Source organism: Saccostrea echinata, unplaced genomic scaffold (genome assembly GCF_033153115.1).
Source record: "Saccostrea echinata isolate AGI-Se365-2 ecotype Australia unplaced genomic scaffold, CSIRO_AGI_Sech_v1 ptg000057l, whole genome shotgun sequence".
In the NCBI taxonomy this organism is placed as follows: domain Eukaryota; kingdom Metazoa; phylum Mollusca; class Bivalvia; order Ostreida; family Ostreidae; genus Saccostrea; species Saccostrea echinata.
In genome coordinates this window covers 4635422-4663055 of record NW_026889806.1, presented here as the reverse complement: position 1 = coordinate 4663055, position 27634 = coordinate 4635422, and the positions used below count along the sequence as shown (strand labels likewise).

At 35.5% G+C, this 27634-nt stretch overlaps 4 protein-coding genes across 9 annotated transcripts in view; 2 read left to right on the top strand and 2 right to left on the bottom strand.

The window, feature by feature from the left end:
* LOC133174216 (E3 SUMO-protein ligase RanBP2-like) overlaps positions 1-5486 on the top strand; it is a 40893-nt gene extending 35407 nt beyond the window's left edge. For all 3 annotated transcript variants that reach the window (XM_061309290.1, XM_061309289.1, XM_061309291.1), the window contains 6 exons: positions 2-177; positions 436-535; positions 809-975; positions 1890-2017; positions 3788-3917; positions 4970-5486. In XM_061309290.1, coding sequence (XP_061165274.1) covers positions 2-177; positions 436-535; positions 809-975; positions 1890-2017; positions 3788-3917; positions 4970-5071 — 803 coding nt within the window. In that variant the 3' untranslated portion in view covers positions 5072-5486. The remainder of the gene's footprint in view (position 1; positions 178-435; positions 536-808; positions 976-1889; positions 2018-3787; positions 3918-4969) is intronic.
* Positions 5487-10226: 4740 nt separating this feature from the next.
* Positions 10227-18423, bottom strand: LOC133174399 (large ribosomal subunit protein mL39-like). Its single transcript, XM_061309530.1, has 9 exons — positions 18354-18423; positions 16111-16347; positions 15830-15969; positions 12238-12340; positions 12054-12118; positions 11589-11849; positions 11240-11314; positions 10943-10990; positions 10227-10302 (listed from the first exon to the last, which is right to left on the bottom strand). The coding sequence occupies exons 1-9, from the start codon at positions 18421-18423 to the stop codon at positions 10273-10275; spliced, it is 1029 nt and encodes a 342-aa protein (XP_061165514.1). The 3' UTR covers positions 10227-10272.
* Positions 18424-18922: 499 nt separating this feature from the next.
* LOC133174157 (cilia- and flagella-associated protein 45-like) lies at positions 18923-23581 on the top strand. Of its 2 annotated transcripts, XM_061309216.1 has the most exons (10): positions 18923-19031; positions 19623-19927; positions 20052-20196; positions 20352-20522; positions 20706-21053; positions 21168-21275; positions 21426-21733; positions 21891-22115; positions 22244-22329; positions 23005-23092. In XM_061309216.1, the coding sequence occupies exons 1-9, from the start codon at positions 19029-19031 to the stop codon at positions 22308-22310; spliced, it is 1680 nt and encodes a 559-aa protein (XP_061165200.1). In that variant the 5' UTR covers positions 18923-19028; the 3' UTR covers positions 22311-22329; positions 23005-23092. The 2 variants fall into 2 exon arrangements, with proteins under 2 accessions (XP_061165200.1, XP_061165199.1); XM_061309215.1 differs by lacking the exon at positions 22244-22329 and having other exon boundaries at positions 23005-23581.
* LOC133174160 (zinc finger HIT domain-containing protein 2-like) overlaps positions 23574-27634 on the bottom strand; it is a 26459-nt gene continuing 22398 nt past the window's right edge. For all 3 annotated transcript variants that reach the window (XM_061309219.1, XM_061309220.1, XM_061309221.1), the window contains 4 exons: positions 27285-27368; positions 26473-26635; positions 24799-24951; positions 23574-24079 (listed from right to left, as the gene is read on the bottom strand). In XM_061309219.1, coding sequence (XP_061165203.1) covers positions 23964-24079; positions 24799-24951; positions 26473-26635; positions 27285-27368 — 516 coding nt within the window. In that variant the 3' untranslated portion in view covers positions 23574-23963. The remainder of the gene's footprint in view (positions 24080-24798; positions 24952-26472; positions 26636-27284; positions 27369-27634) is intronic.

The following is a 27634-nucleotide window of genomic DNA, read 5'->3' as shown; positions in this document are numbered from 1 at the left end:
GGACAATACAGACTGTTACTGCGAAGAGAACAAGTACTAAAGCTTGCTTGTAATCAGAAGCTGACCTCTGACCTCAAATTCCAACCAATGGCAACCTCTGAGACTGCTTGGTGTTGGGTTGGTCAGGATTTCAGTGACAATGAACCAAAGCTGGAGCAGCTTGCTGTGAAGTTTAAGGTACAAGAAGTTACTAAGGACTTCTGTATGTGATAATTTAATTCATATCTGCCCAAAACTGTCAAATCTGAAAAAAAAAATATCATAGTGTGCATAGAAAGTATAGTTGAAATGACAATTGCATGAATAGGTAATAGCTTTTACTGTTAAAGTCCTTTGTGTATTCCCTGAAACATAGTTTTGGCTTTTAATTTCCTTAACAAAAGGTTGTTTTAATCATACAGTGCAGTTGATGATGTAAATGTATCATCATTTTAGAGTATTGACTTGGCAAAAGAATTCAAGGCGAAGATTGATGAATGTCAAAAAAACCTGATTGAGAATCCTCCCCAAGACTCCACAGACAATCAGCAGACAGGTAGGTCACTAGTGGGGCTTCATAGGGGAGCAAAAAAAAAAATCCTTATAAATCTTAAGAATTAAGAGAGCCACAATATAGGTCTGGTTTCTTTTTCCTTTTAAAATAAAGATATCACAATCTCATCACATATCACAATCTTATCCATCCTATCCTACCATTATATACATATTCCTAGGAGATGTCCTTGCTTACTTGTCAATTTTCTATATACATATTCCTCAGAGGTAGCATAGCTTACTTGTCAGTGTTCTGTTTTTATGTTTGTTCAAGGCATTTCAGCTGAGGAAAGATCAACAGAAGAACGTCCTGGAGAGGAAGATGATGATGAATATGAGGATGTTGAAGATGATGATGATGATGAATATGATGATGTTGAAGAAGAAATCCTACTGGAGAAGCGTGTGACGTTTCAGATGATGGAGGATGACCAGTGGAAGGTGAGCTAAGTAGCATACAGATATAAACATGTGCAAGGTGAGCTAAGCAGCATACATATATAAACATGTGCAAGGTGAGCTAAGCAGCATACAGGCCCCAAGACCATAAACTGAGAACAGACTTAAGTCAAAATTTTGATTTTTAATATCTTGAGTTTTATTTATTTCATGTATTTGCTTAAAAATTTACAATTTTATAGAACATTTAAATTCCAATACATGATGAAAATTTTGTTTCATTATCAATATTATTTCAAAAGTCATATTGGTTTGAAATTTTGACTTAAGTCTGTTCTCAGTTTATGGTCTTGGGGCCAGATATAAACATGTGCAAGGTGAGTTGAGCAGGGGCCAGATATAAACATGTGCAAGGTGAGTTAAGCAGCATACAGATATAAACATGTGCAAGGTGAGCTAAGCAGCATACAGATATAAACATGTGCAAGGTGAGCTAAGCAGCATACAGATATAAACATGTACAAGGTGAGCTAAGCAGCATATAGATATAAACATGTGCAAGGTGAGCTAAATAGCATACAGATATAAACATGTGCAAGGTGAGCTAAGAAGCATACAGTGTACGGATATAAACATGTGCAAAGTGAGCTAAGCAGCATACAGATATAAACATGTGCAAGGTGAGCTAAGCTCCATCTGTCCATTTAACATTTGCCATATATTTTGAACAGTTGGTGCTGAGGCTTATACATTTCACTCGATGTCCCTTGTGACGAGACCTTTCCTTGGGTATCAACATTTTTGACCTCATGACCCTCAACTTGGAGTATGACCTATTTTTGTTGAACTTTAATTAAAGCCATGAGCTGCCATACAGGGGCATCAGTGTTTCACAGTGTGGGACAGGTGTTCTGTACATGTACGTTATTTCTGATGATGATTTTTTTTTTTTGTAGAAATGTGGGACAGGTGTTCTGAAGGTTATTTCTGATGATGATGTAAATGGACACAGAGTGATCTTCACCACAGACAAGAAAGAGAATCTCTGTAACCATATAATAGCAGTGGAGTCCAGCATTGTTCTGTAAGTAACCATGTAATCCCAGTGGAGTCCAACATTGTTCTGTAAGTAACCATGTAATCCCAGTGGAGTCCAACATTGTTCTGTAAGTAACCATGTAATCCCAGTGGAGTCCAGCATTGTTCTGTAAGTAACCATGTAATCCCAGTGGAGTCCAACATTGTTCTGTAAGTAACCATGTAATCCCAGTGGAGTCCAACATTGTTCTGTAAGTAACCATGTAATCCCAGTGGAGTCCAGCATTGTTCTGTAAGTAACCATGTAATCCCAGTGGAGTCCAACATTGTTCTGTAAGTAACCATGTAATCCCAGTGGAGTCCAACATTGTTCTGTAAGTAACCATGTAATCCCAGTGGAGTCCAACATTGTTCTGTAAGTAACCATGTAATCCCAGTGGAGTCCAACATTGTTCTGTAAGTAACCATGTAATCCCAGTGGAGTCCAACATTGTTCTGTAAGTAACCATGTAATCCCAGTGGAGTCCAGCATTGTTCTGTAAGTAACCATGTAATCCCAGTGGAGTCCAGCATTGTTCTGTAAGTAACCATGTAATCCCAGTGGAGTCCAACATTGTTCTGTAAGTAACCATGTAATCCCAGTGGAGTCCAACATTGTTCTGTAAGTAACCATGTAATCCCAGTGGAGTCCAGCATTGTTCTGTAAGTAACCATGTAATCCCAGTGGAGTCCAGCATTGTTCTGTAAGTAACCATATAATAGCAGTGGAGTCCAGCATTGTTCTGTAAGTAACCATGTAATCCCAGTGGAGTCCAGCATTGTTCTGTAAGTAACCATGTAATCCCAGTGGAGTCCAGCATTGTTCTGTAAGTAACCATATAATAGCAGTGGAGTCCAGCATTGTTCTGTAAGTAACCATGTAATCCCAGTGGAGTCCAGCATTGTTCTGTAAGTAACCATGTAATCCCAGTGGAATCCAACATTGTTCTGTAAGTAACCATGTAATCCCAGTGGAGTCCAGCATTGTTCTGTAAGTAACCATGTAATCCCAGTGGAGTCCAGCATTGTTCTGTAAGTAACCATGTACAGTCCCTGAAACGTTCTACTTTCCCACTTGAACGGTGAGCGAACAGTGAACGCTGAACACAAAACTGTGAACGGAGAGCACATGGTGAATGAACGATGAACGCATGCTGAACGAACGGTGAGCAAATGGAAAAATGGGAAAGTAGAATATTTCAGGGACTGTAATTGCATTGCAGTCCAACATTGTTCTGTAAGTAACCGTGTAATCCCAGTGGAGTCCTTGCAGTGCAGTCCAACATTGTTCTGTAAGTAACCATGTAATCCCAGTGGAGTCCAGCATTGTTGTGTAAGTAACCATGTAATCCCAGTGGAATCCAACATTGTTCTGTAAGTAACCATGTAATCCCAGTGGAGTCCAACATTGTTCTGTAAGTAACCATGTAATCCCAGTGGAGTCCAACATTGTTCTGTAAGTAACCATGTAATCCCAGTGGAGTCAAACATTGTTCTGTAAGTAACCATGTAATCCAAGTGGAGTCCAACATTGTTCTGTAAGTAACCATGTAATCCCAGTGGAATCCAGCATTGTTCTGTAAGTAACCATGTCATCCTAGTGGAGTCCAACATTGTCTTGTAAGCTTTTCTATACTCTTTGGAAAAATTTTTATAAAGTTATACTAAATGTAGTTCAATTGTAATTTTATGAAGTTTATATTTTTATGCCTTTAATACACTGTAATTATATTTCACTGTTTTAAATGAAATTATTCACAATTGTTTTCTTTAATAGAGACAAGAAGCAGCATTTCTGCGAGTGGCACCCAATAGACTTTGCTACAGATGAACCAGTCAGAAGAGGGTTTAGGGCCATTTTCAGCTCTGTACCTGCAGCAGAGGAATTTCACAGACTCTTTCAACAGGTCAGTAGACATGCTAGTATAAGATATTGTGCACAAGTTTGAAATCCACCAATGGCTTGAACTCCAATTTCTTGAAGTTCTTGATCTCTGAAGTAAAACCCAGTCATCTTTTATCTTTATATAGGTAAGCAGATTTACTCCTGAACTCTCAAACTTCCGTTCTCTCAAAGATCTCTATCAATCGAACCAAGAGGTCCTGTTATAGAGATGTCATTATTTTTTACTCTTGATCTTTTGAAGTGTTGATTGAGCGTACGTGCCAATCAGTCAAGTGTGAGTACTTCAGCTCGGACTTACCTCGATAATGGTGAATGCCTTAGGCTAGCATGGACGTGTATATTGTGTTTTACATAGTTGACACGACATCTGTATGTTGTTCAAAGTCTAATAATTAAATAATTGGTTTAGTCAATAAAAAAACAAGATAGCCATAAACAACACTGATTTTGATTCGACAGTTGGCAAGGCTTGTCAGTATATTCTCATCAGTTACAATTCTTTATTTGATTTCTCCACTGTCACATTATGGCAACTATTGCAAAAAATTCCTATCTCAAGAACCCAAAAGTGATACAGCAGTCTGGCAAAAATACCAGTAAAATTGCTAGATTGGGTGTGCTGTTCAGAATTTAAAAATTTTGCACCATATACAATTTGAGTGTAGTATTGAATTGAAAACAAATAAATATTCATTTGAAACTTAAGATTTTTCATTCATTTTATAAGAAACAATCTTTCATGTTGAAATCAAGTGAATAACCAGTAAAGAGTCCCAGAATCATGAGAATGTTCAAAAAATACTTCCGGTAGACATGAAAATATAATGATGGTCAGCCCTGAAAATTCTGGATTTCATTCCTCTTTCAATCTCTTTAACCCCTCTATCGATTGGACTGTATTTAAGGTTCCTTGAATTTTGAGAGATTGAGAGTTAGCTGTACAATGCACAAAGCTTTATTGATCGATCTTTACTCTGTTTACTGGATACTTTCAAATTGATTACAAATTAACTTGACTGCAAACTACAATGCATTTAAACATTTGAATTTTAGGGTCGGACTCTGGCTCATGACATGGGTATTTCAGAGAGAGGAGGGGAGCCTCATGAACTGAAGGTGCCTGAGGTCCATGGACAGGGAGTCAATGATGACTGAGGGGGAGGCCTGGAACTGTCTCCAGGGGAGGAGGATTGAGGGGTGCTGTTTGTTACCGACATGACTATTATGAGCAGAAAATTGACTGGTGCCAAATGTGCTACATCTAAATTGGCTAATCTTTATATTTTTTCATACATTGATCAGTACAGATTACAGATGTTTTTAAATGTAATCCCTGTGTTATGTCATTAATTTATTTTGTCATTTACTTGACAATTTCATTCAGTAGAACAGGAAGTTGTTATCTCTATGACAACATGTTACCGTGTAATTCACCAGTATGTGATTTACATGTATATTCTGTGTTACTCTTCTCTCTCTCCTGTCTGACTCCAATTTCAGATGTGAATCATGTGTATAATGTTATAAAAGTGCTAAAATAACTCAATAAATCACTAACTATGAACTTTAATTTTTACTGTTTTGAATTGGATCTTATACATGTATTGAAAGAGAAAATTGTTCTGAGAAATGAAGGCTTTATTGATGGGCAATTCACAGTCTGAGAGAATAATAAACATTAGAGAGAATCAAAGTTCTTTATTAGGGCCCTGCCCTGCGGGCGCCCTATAGTGATCGGTCTGTCCGTCCGAGATCTTGTCCGAAGCATATTTCCTCTCTCCTTGGCCCAATCTGGCTCACACTTCACCCACAGAGTGTCTTTGGGTAAAGGATGTGCAGAGACCTTGAACCATGTTTCTAGGTCTAAGGTCAAGGTCATAGCAGAATTATATGAAAAATCCTTGTCTGGAGCATATATTGTCTTCTCTTGGTCCAATGTGGCTCATACTTCACTCACAGAGTGCCACTGGTCAGTGGATGTGCAGTGACCTTGAACAAAGTTTCTAGGTCAAGGGTCAAGGTCAAAAGTAGCCTCTCTGTTTAAATTCTTGTCCGGAGCATATTTTCTCTCTCCTTGGCCCAATCTGGCTCATACTTCACCCACAGAGTGCCTTTGGGTAAAGGGTGTGCAGTGACCTTGAACCAGGTTTCTAAGGTCAAGGTCATAGCAAAATTATATGAAAAATCTTGTCCAGAGCATGCATTCTCTCCTCTTGGTCCAATGTGGCTCATACTTCACTCGCAGAGTGCCACTGGTCAATGGATGTGCAGTGACCTTGAACAAAGTTTCTAGGTTAAGGTCAAAAATAGCCTCTCTGTTTAAATTCTTGTCCAGAGCATATTTTCTCTCTCCTTGGCCCAATCTGCCTCACACTTCACCCACAGAAAGTCTTTGGATAAAGGGTGTGCAGTGACCTTGAAACATGTTTCTAGGTCTAAGGTTAAGGTCATAGCAGAATTGTATGAAAAATCCTTGTCTGGAGCATATCTCCTCTCCCCTTGGTCCAATGTGGCTCATACTTCACTCACAGAGTGCCACTAGTCAATGGATGTGCAGTGACCTTGAACAAAGTTTCTAGGTCATGGTCAAAATAGCCTCTCTGTCTAAAATCTTTGCTCGGTGCATAATTTCTTTCTCTTAAGTCCAGTCAGCCTCAAACTTTACCAATTGACTTAGGGTACAGAACATTTGTGATTTTCCTTCCATATTTTGATAGAGGATATGCAACAATTTTCGTAAAGGATATGCAACATTCGTGATTTTTGATGGAGGGTATGGAGCACTTGTGATTTTCGTGCCATTTTTAGCTCTTCTGAGCCAAAGGCTCAAAGAGCTAATGCTATGGCCATTTGTGCGGTGTGCGTAAACTTTTTAGAATATGGGCCATAACTCAAGAACCCCTTGGCCAATTATTGTCAAATTTGTCACAGGGTATCCTTGGCCCAAGGGCTCCCTTTTATACTAAAACTGGGGTTGTGACCCTTTAACAAGGGGAGATAATTAGGAAAATAGAAACAAAAGTACTGGTTGCTAAAAAATCTTCTTCTCAAGAACCACTGGGCAGATTATCACCAAACTTACACAAAAGGATGAGGATATGTTGTAGATTAAAATTTGCACGGGGATTTACCCTGGGGCAAAGGGCGTGGTCTCAAGGTCACTTCAAAGTTGACCAAAAATTACATTTTATTAAAATGTTGATATTTTGCTTACTATAAGGACTAGGATCATCAAATCTTGTCAGTTGGTGCATCTAAGGACCTCATATCATGTTGACTCAAAAGTAGGTCACGGTGACCTACTTTTTAAATTTTGCGGCCATTCTTTTTCAAAATGATTTAGAGGCATATTTTGAATAATTTAAGGCCTATGATCATCAAACTTTGTCAGTTGATGCATCTTGGGTCCTCAAAGTACGTCAACTAAAAAGTAGGTCACCTTGACCTACTTTTTGAATTTTATGGCTAATCTTTTTTAAAACAATTAAGGTCATTAATTCGAATATGGGGAGGCTTAGAATCATTAAATCTTGTAAGATGATGCATCTTGGGGCCAAAAAACATAATTATTATCAAAAGCCTGAAAGGCTTCAATGACGTCGAAGAAGAAAAACAACTTCAAAAGATCATTTTGAATTTAAAGATAGCAATAAGTCAAGTGAGTGACTCAGGAGACATAATAAAAAAAATAGTTGAAACAAAATATCACAATTACAGTCTGGGGCCTTATGTCATGGTCCGAATGGAGCAGGGTTCGAATTGACCAGACACCGTCGAACATGTTCATGCTAAATTCTTTTCAGTCAATTGAAGAACTATGAAGGATTTCATGAATTTATATGATATTTTTTCTAATTGCCAATGTCAAAGCATTGTATTAGTGATTGCATCTAAACTACATCCAAGACTCTGTTCTGTTACAATTACGATCGAGTTACGATCGGGCGTGGTATACGGTATACTGGGAAATGGAGGAAATGGAGAAATACAGCAATACTGGTCAATATCATCGGTTTTTAGGATAGAGTTGGTTAGAAGATTGTATAAGTAAAGCTAAGATTTAGAAATTCAATCTTTTTTGTCTTGTAGTATTCGTGTTTATTTAATTTTGTAATTATTTTACCTCCTGTTGTGTTGTTTATGTTATACGGTTATCGTTCCGAAATGTTATTCATGTCATTCAACGCACCCTTTCTGTAGAAATTCATCCGCAACAACCATCACGTTTTTCTTGTGTGAGAATAAAACATAATATTGTTGTTTTGCAATAGAATTAATTGCAGATATAATTGATGCAATTTCATTTTCAAGCAATTATTCATTTTGAGCGTTTTCAAAGAAATTGGTTTATAGCTATTGCTATTTTCTATTGCGGATGCATCGACTGACACATTCGGTCGCGTACATATCCGGTCGCGATTTCAACTGGGCGCTTGCTAGATGACGTTCGAGCTCCAAGAGCTCGACGTCATAAAAAAGTAGGTCACAGTGACCTACTTTTTGAACTTTGCAGGCATTCGATTTCAAAGCATTTTAGAGGCATAATTTGGACATTTTAAGTCCTATGATCATAAAACTTTGTAAGTTGATGCATCTTGGGTCCTCAAAAAAGGTCAACTGAAAAGTAGGTCACCGTGACCTACTTTTCAATTTATATGACTATAATTAAATATTTCAGGTACTAATTGGCTTAGAATCATCAAACTTTGTCAGTTGATGCATCTTGGGTCTTCGGAGAAGGTCGACTAAAAAGTAGGTCACAGTGACCTACTTTTGAAAGTTTATGGCTGTAATTAAATATTTTGGGTACTTATTGGCTAGAATCATCAAACTTTGTCAGTCGATGTATCTTTGGTCCTAGGAGCAACTGAAAAGTAGGTCACGGTGACCTACTTTTGAAAATTTATGGCTTTAATTAAATATTACAGGTACTAATTGGCTTAGAATCATCAAACTTGGAGTAAAACAATTGAAAAGTAGGTCACTTTGACCTACTTATAAAATTTTATGATTATAATTTTAAAAAATATTTTAGGTATTAATTGGCTTAGAATCATCAAACTTAGTTGATGGGTCCTCAGAGAATGACAAGTGATAAGTAGGTCACCATGAGCAACTCTCAGGTACTAATTGGCTTTGAATCATCTTGGGTTCTCAGAGTGTGAATTGGAATTTCAAGGGTTTATGTAAATATATAGGATACTTCGAGGCTTCAAATAGAAGTGATAGGTTGTACAGTTTATCAGAAGAGCGATTCAAGGCCCATGGGCCTCTTGTTTATTATAACAAGGATGACATAGAAGCCCTTTAGACTCAAACAACACATCCCGTAATAGTACACAAATGTTCCTCTTCAAAATAAACCCTTTTCAGCTACCTTATATTTTCATGTTCGTTGCTGAAAGCTGGGCCCTTTGAGATGGCCACACCATCTCAATGATATCTAGTTCCACATATATAGCTTTGGAACAGACACAGTGCATCTTCCTGAAGTCTTTACCTAATTGTGTACCCCTACTGTGGCCCTATCTTACCCTGTACCATTACATAAATGTGTACCCCTACTGTGGCCCTATCTTACCCAGTACCATTACATAAATGTGTATCCCTACCAAGGTCTTTGGAATGGAGATTGCATTTGGTGCAATGCACCCTTTAACAAATACACTGAAACTGTTGAAGCTTGGGGATGGCTAGTTTTTGTCATTCAGAGTGATTAATAGCTGTACTGCTGAAAGCTGAAGCTCCAACCTACAGTGTGTCAGAGTGTATATTTTAGATTGGTTGGTGCTAGGGCTTTCATATTTCATTTATATATTCCTTGTGACAAGACCTTTCCTTTGGTACCAATATTGTTGACCTCATGACCCTGACCTTTGAGTTTGACCAACTTCTGAAAAACTTTAACCTTGGCCTTATTTTCTGAACGGTTGATGCTAGGGTTTTAATATTTCACATATGTATTCCTTGTGACAAGACCTTTCTTTGGGTACCCACATTTCTGAACTCTTGACCTTGGAGTTTGATCTACATGGACAGTTGAAAAACTTTTACACTTGGCCTTGAGCTGCCATGCGGGGTCATCTTTGTTTCACAAGCATCTTGTTCTTAAAAAAGTTGTTACATAAAAGATTTCAGAATATAATTTTTTGTTTTAAGTTGGCAATCACAGAAGATTTTTAAAAAGTTGACTTTAGACAAAACACACGGGCTATATTTTAAGGTGTAAACTTTTGATAAATGTACCTTTATAAATCTGATTCTTGCATTATATTTCATGAAAAGTCAATCCAGTTTGACAAATAAAAAGTTAACATACATAATTTTTTATTGAAAAATCTGTGGCTACATTGTTACTAAGATTCCCTGTATGGATCTTCAACTCCCTGCAAAAGTTAAAAAAGAAAACAATATAGAATTTCAGAAGTACATGAGTTTTTACACACAATACATATATACCAGAGTATGGCCGAATTCCATTTACTCAATGGCTTTCTGTGGCCTGTTATCTAAAATATTAACATGAACATTTATAACTATTTCATGTGATGCTGGTTTTTTTTCCATAAAAATATTGTTTGTAGTATCAAATTTCTGATTATTCTCCATCACTGTTTATAAAATAAATAAAATACATGTATATTACAATTATAGCAGGTACATTTTGCTGTGATTTACAGAATAAACTACTCAGCTGTTAAAACAGGAATATGTTCTGTCCTTACAGGAATATTTACAGTTCAAAAATTCCCCTCTGTGTAACCTCAAACATTATCACACTAAATAGTACATACTGATATATAATGACAATGTACTTTTGTGAATTAATGCTATATTTGCTCTAATTTCATTGATTTCTAATTCATGAGTTACTTAACTCTGACATACATGTATATAAATTAAGAAAGCTTTACATAGATATATATAAAAATGTTCCCTGTTTTATTTTTATTCCTTTTCTCCCAGATAAAATGTACCAGACTGAGTATGAAATGAAGTATGTACGGTAAGTTTTTATTTACTCACCATTCTTTGTGCCCTCTCTAACAGTAATTCATAAGCCTTATAATGTATCTGTAATTTAAAGAAAATTAGTCATTTTTTTTTCTCAAGCCTACTGCCAAAATCGACTTCTGTTACATTGTTAAGCACAGAACTCTAATCAATTTGTGAGCAATCAGCAAATGTAACTAATTTATACAAGTAAACAGTCAACTAGACTATAGTTCTGTCCTATTAGCTGCCGACTTTGTTAATAAACCATACACACAAACCACTCTCAGTTTCTCAAGTATTTCTTGTGTTTTGAATGGGCCATTTTACCTGTAATTCTGGAGGCATGGCTATTCCCTGTACTCTAGTAATGTCACCATTTACTGGACACTTCATATGAAACACCTGTAAGATAATCGCATGATAATTCATATAAAACACCTGTAAGATAGTCACGTGATAATTCATATGAAACATCTGTAAGATAGTCACATGATAACTCATATGAAACACATGTAAGATAGTCACATGAATATTCGTAGGAAACACCTGTTGATAGTCACATGAGAGATTCATAGGAAACACCTGTAAGCAAGTCACATGATGATCTAGACAGATAAATCAATAGTGAATTATGTATTAGGTAGAGGATTGGTGTAACAGATGAGGTTTTCCCGACCTTGACAATGTTGTACATGGAAATGAAGAAGGTACTGGCTATAAGAGGCCCTGTTGTGACGTCTACGTAGTCCTTTAGTCTGTACAGAGTGACCCTGGATCCTGAGGAGGAGGACTTGGCAATCTCCGGTATCTGCCTACACTTGTATTCATTGTCTTTAAACATTTCTAAAGCTAACTTCTCATCAACCTCCAGTCGCTCAAAGTTTGACTCCTCTTTGGCTAGACAGCTCCCTATCATTGACACAGCTTTTAACTCATCCTGCAAACATAAAATGCCATAAATCAGTCAATGTTTACATTGGTTTTCCTGCCATTATTATAGTAGGTCATTAATTAAAAGAGTATTTTTTGACTTTCTTTTACCATGCAAATCAAACTACAATTTTACAAAGTGTAATAACATGTATTATATTGTTACAAAAAGCTGCAGCTGTGTTTCAAGTAGTTGATAGTCTCAACTTACAGGTAGTGGCTGCCAGGAACTCATAGATCCTAGGTCAAGGTCACAGCAAAAATAGCCATCTTCAACTAAATTCAGAAAAAAAGGAATAAAATAAGAAAGCATGAGTTTTCTAATGGCAAACTTTAAAGTCTTTATCATACTCTTCTTGTAAAAGTGAATATGAAAAATACTCCTAAAACTTTACCAACTGGGTTGCTAGGAAACCGTATTACATTAACTCTATGTTCATCTTTAAATGCACGATCAAATACGTAGCCAATCAAAAATGATCCTGTCCTCCAGAATGCCTGTAATCAAAATAAATTCATCAGAATGTGAGCAGATGTACAAACATAGTCAACCACAAAAGGCATACTTCACATCAGATGTAAACACATAGTCAACTACAAAAGGCATACTTCACATCAGATGTACACACATAGTCAACTACAAAAGGCATACTTCACATCAGATGCACACACATAGTCAACTACAAAAGGCATACTTCACATCAGATGTACACACATAGTTAACTACAAAAGGCATACTTCACATCAGATGTACACACAAAGTCAACTACAAAAGGCACACTTTACATCAGATGTACGCACATAGTCAACTACAAAAGGCACACTTCACATCAGATGTACACACATAGTCAACTACAAAAGGCATACTTCACATCAGATGTACACACATAGTCAACTACAAAAGGCATACTTCACATCAGATGTACACACATAGTCAACTACAAAAGGCATACTTCACATCAGATGTACACACATAGTCAACTACAAAAGGCATACTTCACATCAGATGTACACACATAGTCAACTACAATAAGGTGCCCCACCACAGCATGATACACCCGTCAAATATTGTTCAATTGTCATTAACAGTTTAGAGTGCAACAAAATCATGTCAACTTTGATACAAGGATTTCAATGATTTTTCCATTCCTTATAATATTTGATTAGACATCTCCTATGGTGTAGGCATTAATTATAACAAATATTATATTATAGATCCTCAACTGGTTGTGTTAGAGCTTGACAAATGCCCATCTGCAGCCCCCCCCCCCCCCCTTCTCAGCTTTCAGATTTGTGAGACATGATGCTCTGAATTAGTTGATATTTTCAAAAAATTAAATAAAATTATCATATTAAACAATATCAATTTAGTCTTAACAACTTAATCTATATCAAATTAGTATTAAAAATAAAAGGCTGGCCATCAAATGACATATGCTATGAACTGACAAGCAGTTCTTCTGTCTAATTCCCAAAGGACACATATAAGAGCTGCTTGATCAGAGATCCTCTAACAGAAATGATTGAGACAGCTAGCCTTCCTACACTGAACTCATTAATTAATCTTTAACTGGATGCATGTCCACTCATTACTCCCAATGGATGAATGGATCTATACATACTATTTGCTTTTTAGTGCAATAAAAATGCATATTTATGTCATTCTGAAAATTAAATTTGAAAACAAAGATTTATAAAAAGAAGAAAAAAACTTGACGTGTAATCTTGATGCAACATTTTTAATAAGGTCCCTGCATTACTCTTAGATTTGTAGGGACTATCTACCATAATTAAAACATTTTTTTTAAATACTTGATTTTTTTTTTTTAGATTTCATGTCAGACTGGTTTTAATGCCGCAATTCATACGGACAACAAGGATGCTGATTCCAATATCCCCCCCCCCCCGAGTATTATTAGTTTTAATTATATTATACAATATCAAATTAATTTATTATACAATATCAAATAAGTTTTAATTACTTTTCACCAAATTCATTTTAAAAGTTAGGCTAGCTATAGATAACACCTGCTTGATCAGAGATGCTCTACCATTTAGCACTAAACTCATTAATTTTTCTCTAATTTGAGTGCAATTTTCTGTTATCAAATTCTTCTTGACCAGTGCTTGATAATTTCACCCATGGGAGAGGTGGAATTTCTCTTGTAACATTACATTTGTTATAGTAGATTGCTGTAAAGTATATAATGAAAAAAATAAGTATTTTCTTGATTTAACATTTTTTTAATAAGAATACTGCAACACTCTTTCATTTTTTTGGATTGTGTAATCTAATAGTAAAAAGACAGCTTTTTTTAAAATTTCACTTAAATTAAAGGTCACAGTGACCTTGAAATAGGTCGTGACACACCTTCTACCTGAGATGCATAAATCGGCCAAGTTTGATGATTCTAAGTCCAATAGTTTTCTAGTTATGAGCTGGACAGGATTTTTCCATATTTGACCACAGCATCTTCATTAAAGGTCAGAGCGACCTACTTTTAGTGCGCGACACACCTTCTACCCAAGAAGTATCAGCTGACAAAGTTTGATAATCCTAGGCCTAATAGTATTAAAGTTATGAGCCGGACATGAGAAAAGCTAACAGACAGACAGACGGACGGACATGAACGCCATAACATAATACGTCCTGTCTAAAGGCGGCCTATAAAAAGGCATACTTTACATCAGATGTATACATAGTCGACTACAAAAAGGCATACTTTACATCAGATGTACACATATTCAACTACAAAAAGGCATACTTCACATCAGATGTACAAACATAGTCAACTACAAAAGGCAAACTTCACATCAGATGTACACACATAGTCAACTACAAAAGGCAAACTTCACATCAGATGTACACACATAGTCAACTACAAAAGGCATACTTCACATCAGATGTACACACATTTTCAACTACAAAAGGCATACTTCACATCAGATGTACACACATAGTCAACTACAAAAGGCATACTTCACATCAGATGTACACACATCGTCAACTACAAAAGGCATACTTCACATCAGATGTACACACATAGTCACCTACAAAAGGCATACTTCACATCAGATGTACACACATAGTCAACTACAAAAGGCATACTTCACATCAGATGTACACCCAAAGTCAACTAGAAAAAGGCTCACTTCACATCAGATGTACACACATAGTCAACTACAAAAGGCATACTACACATCAGATGTACACACAAAGTCAACTACAAAAGGCATACTTCACATCAGATGTACACACGAAGTCAACTACAAAAGGCATACTTCACATCAGATGTACACACATAATCAACTACAAAAGGCATACTTCACATCAAATGTACACACAAAGTCAACTACAAAAGGTATAGTAAATTGACCCCAGAATGAAAACTTACTAAATCATAATCATCAACATAAAAACTCAAATTTGTCTGTTTGACCAAAAAGCCTTGCAGAAGTAGAAAAGATTTCAAAATAAAGGAAACTCAGTACACATGGTAAAACTCATTTTTTGTTTTAGAATGCAGATCTATTGCCGTATGCCAGGCAGTGTTCTAATTTTGACAAAGTTTGTCTGCAGAGAATAGTGGGGGATACCTAGAACAAACTTGAATTTATACTTTTTCTTTACTTTTGTCTCTGTTGGTTAGACAGAAGAGAACAATCCATAGATTCCATCAAGGTACTCAAACTTTTCCACAGACATGTATTCAATTTAGAAGAGAAATTGAGTTTGTTTTAACAGAGAAAGCCTTAAATAATAGGTAAGTCTGTTTGATATTAACCTTACATGTATGGAGAAAAATGCAAAAGAAAATTCAAGGATTTCAGATACTGAGGTTAAAAAACTGTACATAAGAAAGTTAAAGTCACTGTGGTTGGAACTTCTACACTAGGACATATCCTTGGTATTTCAGATACTGATGTTCTATATCCCCTTAAGTTCTACTGCAGTTTCGTGAAGTTTGATATTTTGCTCCAGTTTACCTTGTTTAATAACCTTGGATCACTGTCTCTGAATTTCAGGAACTGCAAAGCACAGTCTGCCTCCAATGGGCGATTCATGTCCCACACTTCTCCATTAACCAAAGCTAAGGCTGCCAGGGTTTTAATGTTAGACTTCATGTCTACAAGAAAGGTGCATTGAAAGTCACTCCTACTGCAAATTCTAACTATGGATACCTGTAAATGTATTTTGAATGTTTGAAAGGAATGCCTGTACACACAAATTTCATGCATCATTTACACAGTACATAATGAAAACTCACGCATAGCACAATTATTTGGGCTTGATAATTCCTTGTTCATGTAAAGTGTGCAATTTTCAGGTATTCCAGTGTATTCAACATTAATCTTTTCCACTCTTCGGATTAATGACAACTGTCTTTTCTTTTCTTCTGAAAACATCTGACTTCTCATGGCTCTGATATCCGAGTTTGTCTTACTGGCATTGCCTGAGGTATTGGAGTTGTCTTCATGTGTTAAAACTCTTGTGCTAAGATGTCCTACACAAATAAAAATATATGGGATCACTGTCATTATTCTGTCAACTAGATTCAACATGGAAGACATTACTGATATTTTTCAATAAACAATACATAAACAGCCAAGTATTATTAGTTATAATCATAAATCTAAAAAAAAAAAGCATCAAACAGAATAAGTTTTCAAGATATTAAAACTAAATTTGCCCATAAATCTCAATTACCAACATGACCGATGTACAAAATTTAACAAGATGGCAAAATGTCAGCCAGATTGAACTCAAAACCTACTTTAGCTCGCTGCTTTAATACTCAGCCACTAAGACAACCCCCCTATGCCACCTTTTCCTTAATTATACAACAAAAATCTACATATGAATTTTTTTCTGTTTTATATCTTGTTGTTTCATTAGTCAACACCACAAATTTTCTTGCATACAATAGTCATTCACCTTATTCAAATTGATATTTCAGGATAAAATGAGTTTTAAAAAGTTCTTCATATCCTGCACAGCTTTAAAAATTTAGCATAATGATATTTAAGTTACATCCATTATCTTTGCATAACGTAGACCCTGTTAAGTAATTCCACCCTCCACCATTCAATATTAAGCACAGCGAGACGGCTGCTTGACACTGAGACCTGTTAAAGAAATGCCTGGGCGAAGAGAAAATTGATCCATATGATTTCTTCTCCTGCAGCAACTGCCACAGCAACCTAGAGACCCACAATTCCATGCAAATGCAACTCGCTGCTTACTACATTCTTGGGATAACAGCAAAAGTTCACCAATTAATAGTGAGTGCAGCGAGCAGTGCAAAGCGCTGCTTATCACTGCAAGCTAGCTCTTAAAACAACACTTGGCTAAGAGAAAATTTGGACTTTGCACACTGATCCAAATGATTTTTTTTTCCGCAGTTACCTCGAGACCCACAATGCAATGTGTATGCATCTTGCTACATTCTTGCGGTAACAACAAAAGTTAAAAAAATAATAAACTCATTTTGATTTAATGGGTATATTGCAGATAAAAAGTAGATTAAACATTCTTTGTTAAAATTTTCAATTTTCAGACTATGTTATGGTAATGCAAGTAACATCCCATGTCATGAGATCACAGTCTAGATGTTCCAAATGTCTCGTGCAGTTTGAAGAGGCGGATCTAAGTTATAAAACTGAATAGGTATCCCGTAATACGCATCCATGCTGGCCCTAATGGTTGCACCGTCAACATATTGAATTCACCTTGATTTAATGGATATATTATTGCAGAAAAATAGGAGTTTAAACTTTCTTTGTTAAAATTAGTACTTTACAGACTTCGTTCTGGTTGTGCAACTAACATATGTCATGTGACGTCACAGTCTAGAAGTTCCAAACATCTCGTGTGGTTTGAAGGATATAAGTGAAAGCTGAATAGGTATCCAATAATAGCGAGTGAATCGAGCGGCGCAAAGCGCCGCTTCTCACTGCGAGCTCTAATGACAACGCCTGTGCAAAGAGAAAATTCGGACTACTGCACATTCATTCAATAGAATTTCTTGACGCAGTAACTCTGCATGGACCCATAATGCAACGGTTGTTGTTCTCGCTGCTAACTTCGTTCACTGGTAACAACAACTAAATATTCACCAAAAATAAACTCAACTTAATTTAATGGATTGCATACAGATAGTATCAGTAGATTAAACGTTCTTTGTTAAAATTTTGCACTTTTCTAACTTTGTTTATGGAAATGCAGCTAACGTAGACGTCATGTGACGTCACAGTCTAGACGTTCCAAATTTCTCGTGCGGTTTGAAGAGGCTTAAAATTAAGTGAACAATGCGCGCGCCCCATCGGTCGTACCGTCAACATATTACGTATCTGCGCTAGCCGTAAAGGTCGCATCGTCAACATATTAGATAATGTATTCTACACTGTTCTAAGGAAATCGGGGCGAAACCACTCGGAATATGATGACAAACCTTGCTCGCTGTCAAATTACTAATTAGCTAATGCGTTTTTAAAAATGAAAAATACTAACTGCAAAGAGATTGACGTGGAATGCTTCTAAAACTTCTCACTTTCATCAAAACACAGCATGTGGATGTCATTTTGAGTTTTTTTTTTCAACGTAAAACAGATGCTGTTTTCAATTGTTAGAATATTCCTTTTAGCAAACGTGAAAGAGATGCCGATTTGTAACATTTGTTAAGTTGTACTATCGTTTTAGTGTACAGCATAGACTTGCCTCATTCGGATCACGCTCGCCCTTTTCCGTAACCGATAAAAAGATTCACATCAGATGTACACACATAATCAACTACAAAAGGATTATTATTTGTGGTTACGGAAATGGCCGAGTAGTTACGATTGAGCCTTGCCTGTCTGATATGCGCGATATCTTTCGACAGAGACAGGCAATACCAGTCTAGTGTACAGCACAGAACCTATTTATATTTTTTTAAAAAAAGAGTTGCATCTGCCTTATTTATTAAACACTGACTTTTAAAGGATTCAAATGAATTTTCATAGCAATACCACATTTCACGAAATTATTAAGAATAGGTTATCAAAAATTGATTGTGTACGAGTTATCGTCCTTTGTTACCGACCGCCATTGCGTAACCATAACTACTGACTGTAAATAGCAGCAGGTAATGTCACAATAAAGTGTAGGGGTTACCGAAAAACAGTATAGGAGCAGCATTTATACAGTATGGTAAGTAAAAATTTCATTTTATATATACAATTAAGAACTAATTAAAATTCAAAGCAGTTGAACCAAGTGTGTAAATCATAAATAAAATTAAAAAACGGTCTGCACATTCTGATAAACCATCTTACTTGTTGTTATTCATGTCCATAGACTGAAATGTCGCGCTATTTGATGTTATTGGAAAATAAATCTTCAGGTTAAGACGAAGGTATAAGACACTCTTAAAAGAAAAAAATAAATAAAAAGAATTATAGAATAAAGTAATTTTCTTCAAATTCACTTTATTCTGCTGTTATAACAGTTAAAAGGGAGTAAACACATTCACAATGTTGCACATGTACTGGGAAAAAAAAAATAAAAGCTTATTTGAGTTAGATGTTAACATGATATAAATTTTATTTGAAAGATCTAGGAAAAAAGTATTTTGAGTTAATAATAATCATATTAGGTCTTGCTTGTTTACAAAATGTATATTTCAGTATCTACTGATTTGGGAATTGAAACAGGGACCTATATATCTATGCATAATAAAATCTAATAGAACATCAGCTATATTTTTTACAGTAAATTAATTTATTCCTTCATTACTTTCAGCCTGGCAGTGCAATTTCTGCGGCAGGAAGTTCTGCTTCCTCCTCATCATCAAGAAGAGCGAAAACACGCAATTATAGAGTTGTTAGTCACACATCTCAGGTGGATGAAACATTATTTGGTGCCCCTAACCATGTTGGACAGAGAAATCAAATGTTAAAAGAAAAAATGGAGAATGTAAGAGATGACGGGATCTCCATTGAAGAACTTGCACGAGAAAGAAGTGCAAAAAGGAAAAATTCAAAAAGAGGCAAAAGTGACAAAGAAACTGTTCAAGTTATAACAAAGGATCTTATTAGAAATTTAGTGTAAGGAACTATTTAATATAAATGTCTTAAGTTGTAATGATATAAACTTTTAACTAATTCACTGAGTGTTTGTTTCTTACAATACATGGTGTTAGTGCTATAGTGTACTTTGTCATTTTGACAGTGTCCCTGGTGAGGACCCCTCTGGACAGTCCATCATTCTCCCACGTCATGAGTTTTACAGAATGGTAATGGAAGCTCAAGTCAAAACAAAGGAGCAGAAAGAAGCTGAGGAAGCTGCCATTAAAAGACAGAAAGAGGAAATGATGGTACCGTAATTAACCCTTCAAATATTCAAAATTCACTCTCACAACATTTGTCGTAGATCATAATTTCCTAGAAAATATTTTACATTCTGTAATAACAAAATTCTTGTACTCATCAAAGTTAATCAATTCATTCAATTGTATTATTTCTATGACAGGAGGCCAGTCAGCAGAGAAAGAATCTGATGAAACAGAAAGATATGGAGAGAAGGAAAAATGAAAAGTTAAATGATTTGGAACAAGAGGCCAAAGAAAATGCTGAACATTTGCTTTCCAAGGCAAATGCCATGAGACAAGAACAGGAAGATGAGATTAAACATTTAAATGAGGTATAGACATAAGGAAATATATAGCAGGATTTATAATTATTTAACTTAGTATGTAGTGTTTTGGGTGTCAGTTATGGTTATTTATAAATGTTTGTGAATCTTTACTAGTTAAATGCAAGAAAATAAGACATTTGAATTTTGCTATATAATAGCAGATAAAACATCCTATATTCTCTTTTGTAGCTGATTCTCAATGCAAAATGCCATGCCATTAGAGATGCTCAGATTCTGGAGAAGAAACAGATAAAGGGCGAGATGATGGAGGAGGATAAGAGACTGGATGTGATGATGGAGGTAGACAGACAGAATGCTATTGCCATCCAGGAAGAGATTGAGAAAAAGAGGAAGGGGGAGAGACTCCTGGGGGCAGCCAAACTCCTGGATCAGATTCAGGAGAATGAACAGGAGCGGCTGTTTGATCTGGAGAGGAAAGATCAAGAAAATATCCAGATGCAGAAATACATCGAGAAAATGATGGATGAGGATAAAGTTGCACTGGAGAAGAAGCATGCAGAGCAAATGTCACTTAGGGTAAGAATCAATGCAGTGATTTCATTTGTCTGTTAAATATTATACATGAAAAAGGGAGGTAATGGACAAAATTAACACAGTCTAATATATCTTTCTTATACTTCTTGTAATCAGGAGGACTTAAACAAAGCCAATGAAGATTTGCTGCGAAGACGGGAAATTAAAAAGGAACAAGAAATAGCTGAGGAACAGAAAGTTGTAGAATACATGAAGAAGAAAGCAGTAAGTTAATACATCAAATATAAACATTAGAGTTATTCAACTGTTGTATACAAGGCATTCTCCACAAAATTTTGATATAAATTGTTTTCTTTAATTTTAAAAGCAAGTTAAACATTTTGAGATGTCATACAATGTGTCTTCAATAATTAGGAAAGAGAAGCTGCATTTGAAAAGGAACAAGAAAGAATCAGAATTGAAAAGGAGAAGGAAACAGCCAGATTACGGGCCCTTCAGGAGCGGGCTCGAGATGAGCAAGCTGAGCGTGATGCCCTCCGAGCCAAGAGAGCCCAGGAACAGGCCGAGAGAGAATGGAGGAAGAAGGAGGCTGAAGAGGCCAGGAAGAAGACCGAGATGGAGTCTGCACTCATTCAAGCTCGCTCTCAGCAAATGCAACAGAAAGAACACTTCTTGGCAGTCCAGGCTCAGAGAGAACGAGCCGAGTTTGAGAGAGTGCTTAGGTATAAAATTATTTTGATCAGTGTCTCTATAGTAGTGTCATTTAAAAAAAAACAATTTGTGCAAAATTTTAACAATATGTCTTAATCTTCTTTCCTTTAACTTGAAAAAAAAAAATTACAAACAAATAAGAATTGCCATATTTCTTGGTGTATGTAGAGCTCAAAAGGAGTTGGTGGAGAAAGAGAAGAGGGAGGAACAGGAGGCCAGTAAGAAGAAGCTGCTTCATGCAGAGGATGTCAGGAAACAGATCCGTAACAAGGAGCAGGCTCGTATCCTCGAGAGGAACGCTTTCTTTGAGGAGGGTGTGAAGTTAGACGAAGAGGCTAGAGAAAGGAGGCAGAAATTAGAGGAAGTGAAGAAGAAGAAACTGAATGAATTAAGGTAAACAGAAAAATGTGATGCAAGATTTTACTTATGTGTGACAAATAATTTACAAGAATCTGTCTAAAGACTGCATTGGAAAAACCTCTCTACATAAGGAATAATAAATTATTTTCTTTGTACCACAGAGATGCAGGCATTCCAGAGAAATATATAGGTCATGTTGCTCACAAAGTCAATGTTACTGTTGCATAAGACTAGCAACCTCATGCAGGTGTGGCAATATTGAAAAAAAAAAAAAAAAAAACTTGGTTGTTCTTGTCATGTTTGTTCAAGTTAATTTCTTTCAGAATATTTTTATTGAAAATTTGATGTTGAGCTTTTTGAACTTTAAAAATATTCTGAAAGTAAACAGAGCACTCAAAACACTTAATGCAGATAAACATATTTTTAAAAAGCTACATATACATGTATTTTCTATTTATTTTTTTATATTCTTCATTATTACTGTTCAATGTGTTGAGAGTTCTGTTTTTTGAGTTTGCTGTGATTTGCGCTACACAAAAGATGCCATTCCCTTTGTGCAGAATAACATACATTTATGTTGCTTTGCTGTGTTTCATTGTTTAGACAGTTCACCTACAACATGCTTGAACAGACTGTGGTGCCTATACCGGTAGTTTGAAACTGTGTGTTTTAGTGTTCAGACACCATAATAGTACTATAAATTGTTGTAGCTTTAGATATATGCAAAGTGCTAGCACATAAAATCTTGATTTATGTGATACAGTAATCAGTGGTTAAGAAAACTAAGCTTAAATTAATACCAAAAGAAAAATCATCAGGACAACAAAAGTTAAACTTTACAGAGTTACAATATAACAGAACATGTCATTATAAATAGTATCGTTTGTTTTCTACTTTTAATATTGGTATTCTTACTTGACAGGGCGGCTGGCATACCAGACAAATACTTAGCTCAAGTGGAGAGGCAGGTCAATCAACCTCAACATATCTGTACCTAACCCGGATCATAAACAACAGTGGGACAAACTCAGAATTACATTTATATTGTGGGGGAGATAACTCTGTCTGACTGTAGTTTCATTCATCATCTGTGATAAATTTATTTGTTTTATTTTCATTCAGTATTCATGAATTTTAAATAGGAAGACTGGATTTTAAATTAGAAAGCGACTGGCATTTATATGTTATTGAGCAACTGTTTTTAGTGAATGTTACTTTTGTTTTGTTGAATATTTTCATATATTTGTTACATGTCACCTGCTGTCATGTTCTGATGAGAAACTGAAATAGGAGACCAAGAAACATAAAGCCCCTCTCCATATCAGCAGTGCTAATTATTTAATATCTGCACATATTAAACGTTCCAGTGTGTCACTTTATTTTGATACCCCCTTTAAAATCTTGGTCTTAACATACTTGTATGACAATGATGTATTTAATTATTTGTAAATACAATAAATCACTGAAATATATATAATAAACTGATGTGAATAAATTGACTATATTTTATTTTCATAATGTGTCTCTTTCTAATTTTGCACAGAGAATATTAGAAGAGAGACAAGAAAATGTTAAAAGACAAAACATAAAACATACATGAATCATGAGTTCTGATCATACTTTCTGGCTGTAACAAATAATCATCTGCTAGTTTTTTTATTAACAGTGCTTTGTACAAGAATTTTAAATTCAACATATTGCATTACAAAGTTAAATAACATTCTATTCTTTCATTATCTTCTTTGACTTGAATGTGAAGTGAACAGGTACCTATAGCCATTTTTCATAAACTGAACACCCACTGGAATTTTTTTCACATCTGGGATAAAGTACAGAAGTTTTCCTAGGTGCTTCCAATGTTTTGCCATTTCAGTCTGGTTTCTATGTCAGCTCCTCTATCAGTTTACTTCCTGTTGCAGGGGGACGTAACTCTGTCAGGTTCCTCTTGATGCTCTCTTTGACCTGATTGGTTTCTTCCAACTCCTCAGTGAGTCGGCCTACAAGTAGAAATGGTCTTGTTTGATTTATTGTTTTTGAACAGTTTATATCTATAGTAGGGATGCCAATGAGTATCTGAGTCCTGCACTAATAATCATATCGACTACTGAATAAATAATTTTTACTCTGTTACTCACAAAAAGTGTACTATTACTATATTCATTTTAATAATAATAAATTGAGAGACTTTGTTCTTCAACTTATCTAGAGGTGTCAAAGCTTAGGCCCTGACTGGTGTCAGACCCTGACTGATGTTAATCAAATTATTGTTTTTGTTTTTTTAAACAAAAATGATTACATACTTAGACATGTGATTGTGGAGATAAATGTGCACATACTTTATAATTTCACTTGAGGTCTGAATTAATTTCATTACTGAATTTGTTGTTTGCACAAGATTTATCACTAACTCTTTTATGTTTTGATGATAAGTACATTTGAACTGTTTACCATGCAGATTCAGGTCATTAATTAAGCTGGAATTAGAAACATTGTGATACATATACATAAATTAATCATAACACATGTATTAGTGTCTGGAGAAGATAAACTGGTGCGAGACAATCGCTTGACTTAAGCCCTCACTCATTGGACTAGGCTATCCAAGTGAAATTGACATCCCTAATATATAGTTGTGTAAACACTGAGATTTACACATAATTATGCTGTAACCTGAGATCTACAAGATATCTATAAAAGCTTGTAATTTTAAACCTACTGTATTCTAGCCTGAGCTCTGGTAAGATGGACAGAAGAACCATTCCACATTTCTGACACCAGCCCAGGAAGAACTCGGTCTTTTTTATTGCCCGGTACAGTAACTGTTTCTCCTCCTCAGTATCTGAGGAGGCAGCCTTGGAAAGCTTGATGTCTGTAAGAGGAAATAAAACAAAATATCATTGAGATGCTATGGCAAGGATTTTCAACTCCCAATTTTTAAAAATGGGGCTTGAGCCCATGGAATTGGGAATTTAACAACTTTTGATCAGTTATTGGGAAGTCATATTGCATGATAATTTTAAGGAAATGAACAAAAATGATGTCCCAAATAAAATAGATCTTTATTTAACTATCAATCAGAGATAAGATCTATTTACAAACTGTCAGTCATCAACAGGACTATGTTTCTTAAAATTTTAGTAGATTTCAGACCAATACCATGCTTGTTTTACACATAAATGTATTCTGGTCCAGTAAAGCTTGTTTTATTTTTTGTGCATTACAAATTGAACACACAGTTCATTTTTTGAGGGATTTTGCAATTGGGAATGGGGACTAACTTTAGCCCTAAACAGGGATGTGGAAAATCCCTGGATGGTGACAGGGTCCCACTTTCAGTTAATGTGATAATTAGAGAGAACATTTTATACTCCTGAGTCCATGAAGTTTTCCTCTTGGTTTAATTTTAAGAAGAATGAACTACATGTACTTATATTTTTCTCAGATAGAGGTGCAACAATGAAAAAAAGAAAAGTAACTCTTTTCAAAGGACTATATTCTGTAGTGGCCAGTATCTGCCCCCAAAATAAAACTTTGATGGAGAAATCTTTAATTATGTTCTAAACCAGGTGGATATTTGTAGACTTCAAAGCATTAAATATTTTTATCAACTATGACATCATTAGTTAGATATGACGTCAATAAAATGACGTAAATTCCAAATTGCAATAATTTTTGAGAGAAAATAGTGTATTTTACGTCGGTATTTTGATTGGAAATTATCGAGCGCAAGTCTGCTCAGACTAGATCTTTTGATATAATGTGTAGAATGATAATATCAATGAAATATGTGAATATGGTACCTGAGCAAGCTTGCGCTCTATAAATACTATAGTCAAAATTGAACAAACTTTGTGCATTTTGGCCTCTTTTTTAAAAATAACGGAAATCCAAATAGTTTGTGACGTCACAGAGACAAGAAAAGCCAACTAATTTTTCCAATTTCATAACATATTGTCTGAATTTGGATTATTTTATACAATATATGCACTTTTTCTCATTTCAAGAGATTTTCAAAATTTGACTATTATGGGGGCAGGAATACGCCCATACCGTATATAAATCTTTGATGTACATGCAACTGAATGGTTTTTTTTTTTTTTTTTTTTGAATACATGCATATTTTATGACTACCAGAATTGTATAGCTGGAAATAATCACCCTGTGTATGGTATTTACATAAATCTCAACACCTTAGACGTGGTTAAAAAATCACATCCTGTACCCAAGGGCACTGGGCAGGTGAAGTATGAGCCAGGGAGGGTAGACGGAAGGGATACATTGTATTATACTTTGGTTAAGTAGTCAAGTAATACTGAACACAACAGTGGACAGATGGACAGACTGAACATTACAGGGTGTCAGCCGAGTGGACTGCTGTATAATAGTTTACCTTTCTTGTACTGACTGTGACATTTCTTTAACAGCTTTAAGATATCTGACAGAGCCGCCAGGACAAATCTTTGATCCTCTCCTCCTCCTCCTGGTCCTTGAAGAATCTTGACAACATCGTCCACCACACCGACCAAAAAATCCTGAGATTGCTGATATTCCCTCTACAAAAACAAGTTTTGCTTTAACTTTTCATAAACTGTTCTTTTTTTTTTTTAAAGATCAAATTACCCAACTGTATAAATACTCAAGCATTTTAAAATAATGTTATGACCCGAGGTTTATCTACTTTTCATAAAACAATTGTCATTGGTAGATGTTATAAAGAGGGATTTCAGTTGATGGAATCTAATTGATACTCACATTAGCCATACAGAGTTGTCATTGGTAGATGTTATACAGAGGGATTTCAGCTGATGGAATCTAACTGATACTCACATTAGCAATACAGAGTTGTCATTGGTAGATGTTATACAGAGGGATTTCAGTTGATGGAATCTAATTGATACTCACATTAGCCATACAGAGTTGTCATTGGTAGATGTTATACAGAGGGATTTCAGTTGATGGAATCTAATTGATACTCACATTAGCCATACAGAGTTGTCATTGGTAGATGTTATACAGAGGGATTTCAGTTGATGGAATCTAATTGATACTCACATTTGCAATACAGAGTTGTCATTGGTAGATGTTATACAGAGGGATTTCAGTTGATGGAATCTAACTGATACTCACATTTGCCATACAGAGTTGTCATTGGTAGATGTTATAAAGAGGGATTTCAGTTGATGGAATCTAACTGATACTCACATTAGCCATACAGAGTTGTACTGCTTCACTAGGACTGCTACAGACAGAGTTATTGGCCAGCACATCACTGGCATTCACAAGCTTCTGAAAGTCAGTATACATGTACAGTTTATCAGGAATTACCAAATACACAACAAAATTCTAGATTCTTGTAACAGAACCAAAAAAGAATTGTATGTCAAATAATATCATATACATGTATCATCTTTTAAAATGTATCGATATCAGTCATATATCAAATATAATATGTTCTGGTCAAGCCATTTTAAGCAATATGAAAAAAATGAGAAAATTCAAAAATAAAATTTGTTTCTTATATTTATTATATAAACTACAAACTTTTTCACGAA

Excerpts from the sequence above, each read along its gene's own strand:
- LOC133174399 (XM_061309530.1), bottom strand. The coding sequence starts at position 18,423 with ATGACATCCACATGCTGTGTTTTGATGAAAGTGAGAAGTTTTAGAAGC. Across the intron at positions 11,850-12,053 it reads GTTCCTGGCAGCCACTACCT|GATGAGTTAAAAGCTGTGTC; the intron begins GTAAGTTGAGAC and ends TTATGTTTGCAG. Across the intron at positions 11,315-11,588 it reads CCATGTACAACATTGTCAAG|GTGTTTCATATGAAGTGTCC; the intron begins GTCGGGAAAACC and ends ATTATCTTACAG.
- LOC133174157 (XM_061309215.1), top strand. Across the intron at positions 20,197-20,351 it reads GACAGAAAGAGGAAATGATG|GAGGCCAGTCAGCAGAGAAA; the intron begins GTACCGTAATTA and ends TTTCTATGACAG. Across the intron at positions 21,734-21,890 it reads GAGTTTGAGAGAGTGCTTAG|AGCTCAAAAGGAGTTGGTGG; the intron begins GTATAAAATTAT and ends TGGTGTATGTAG.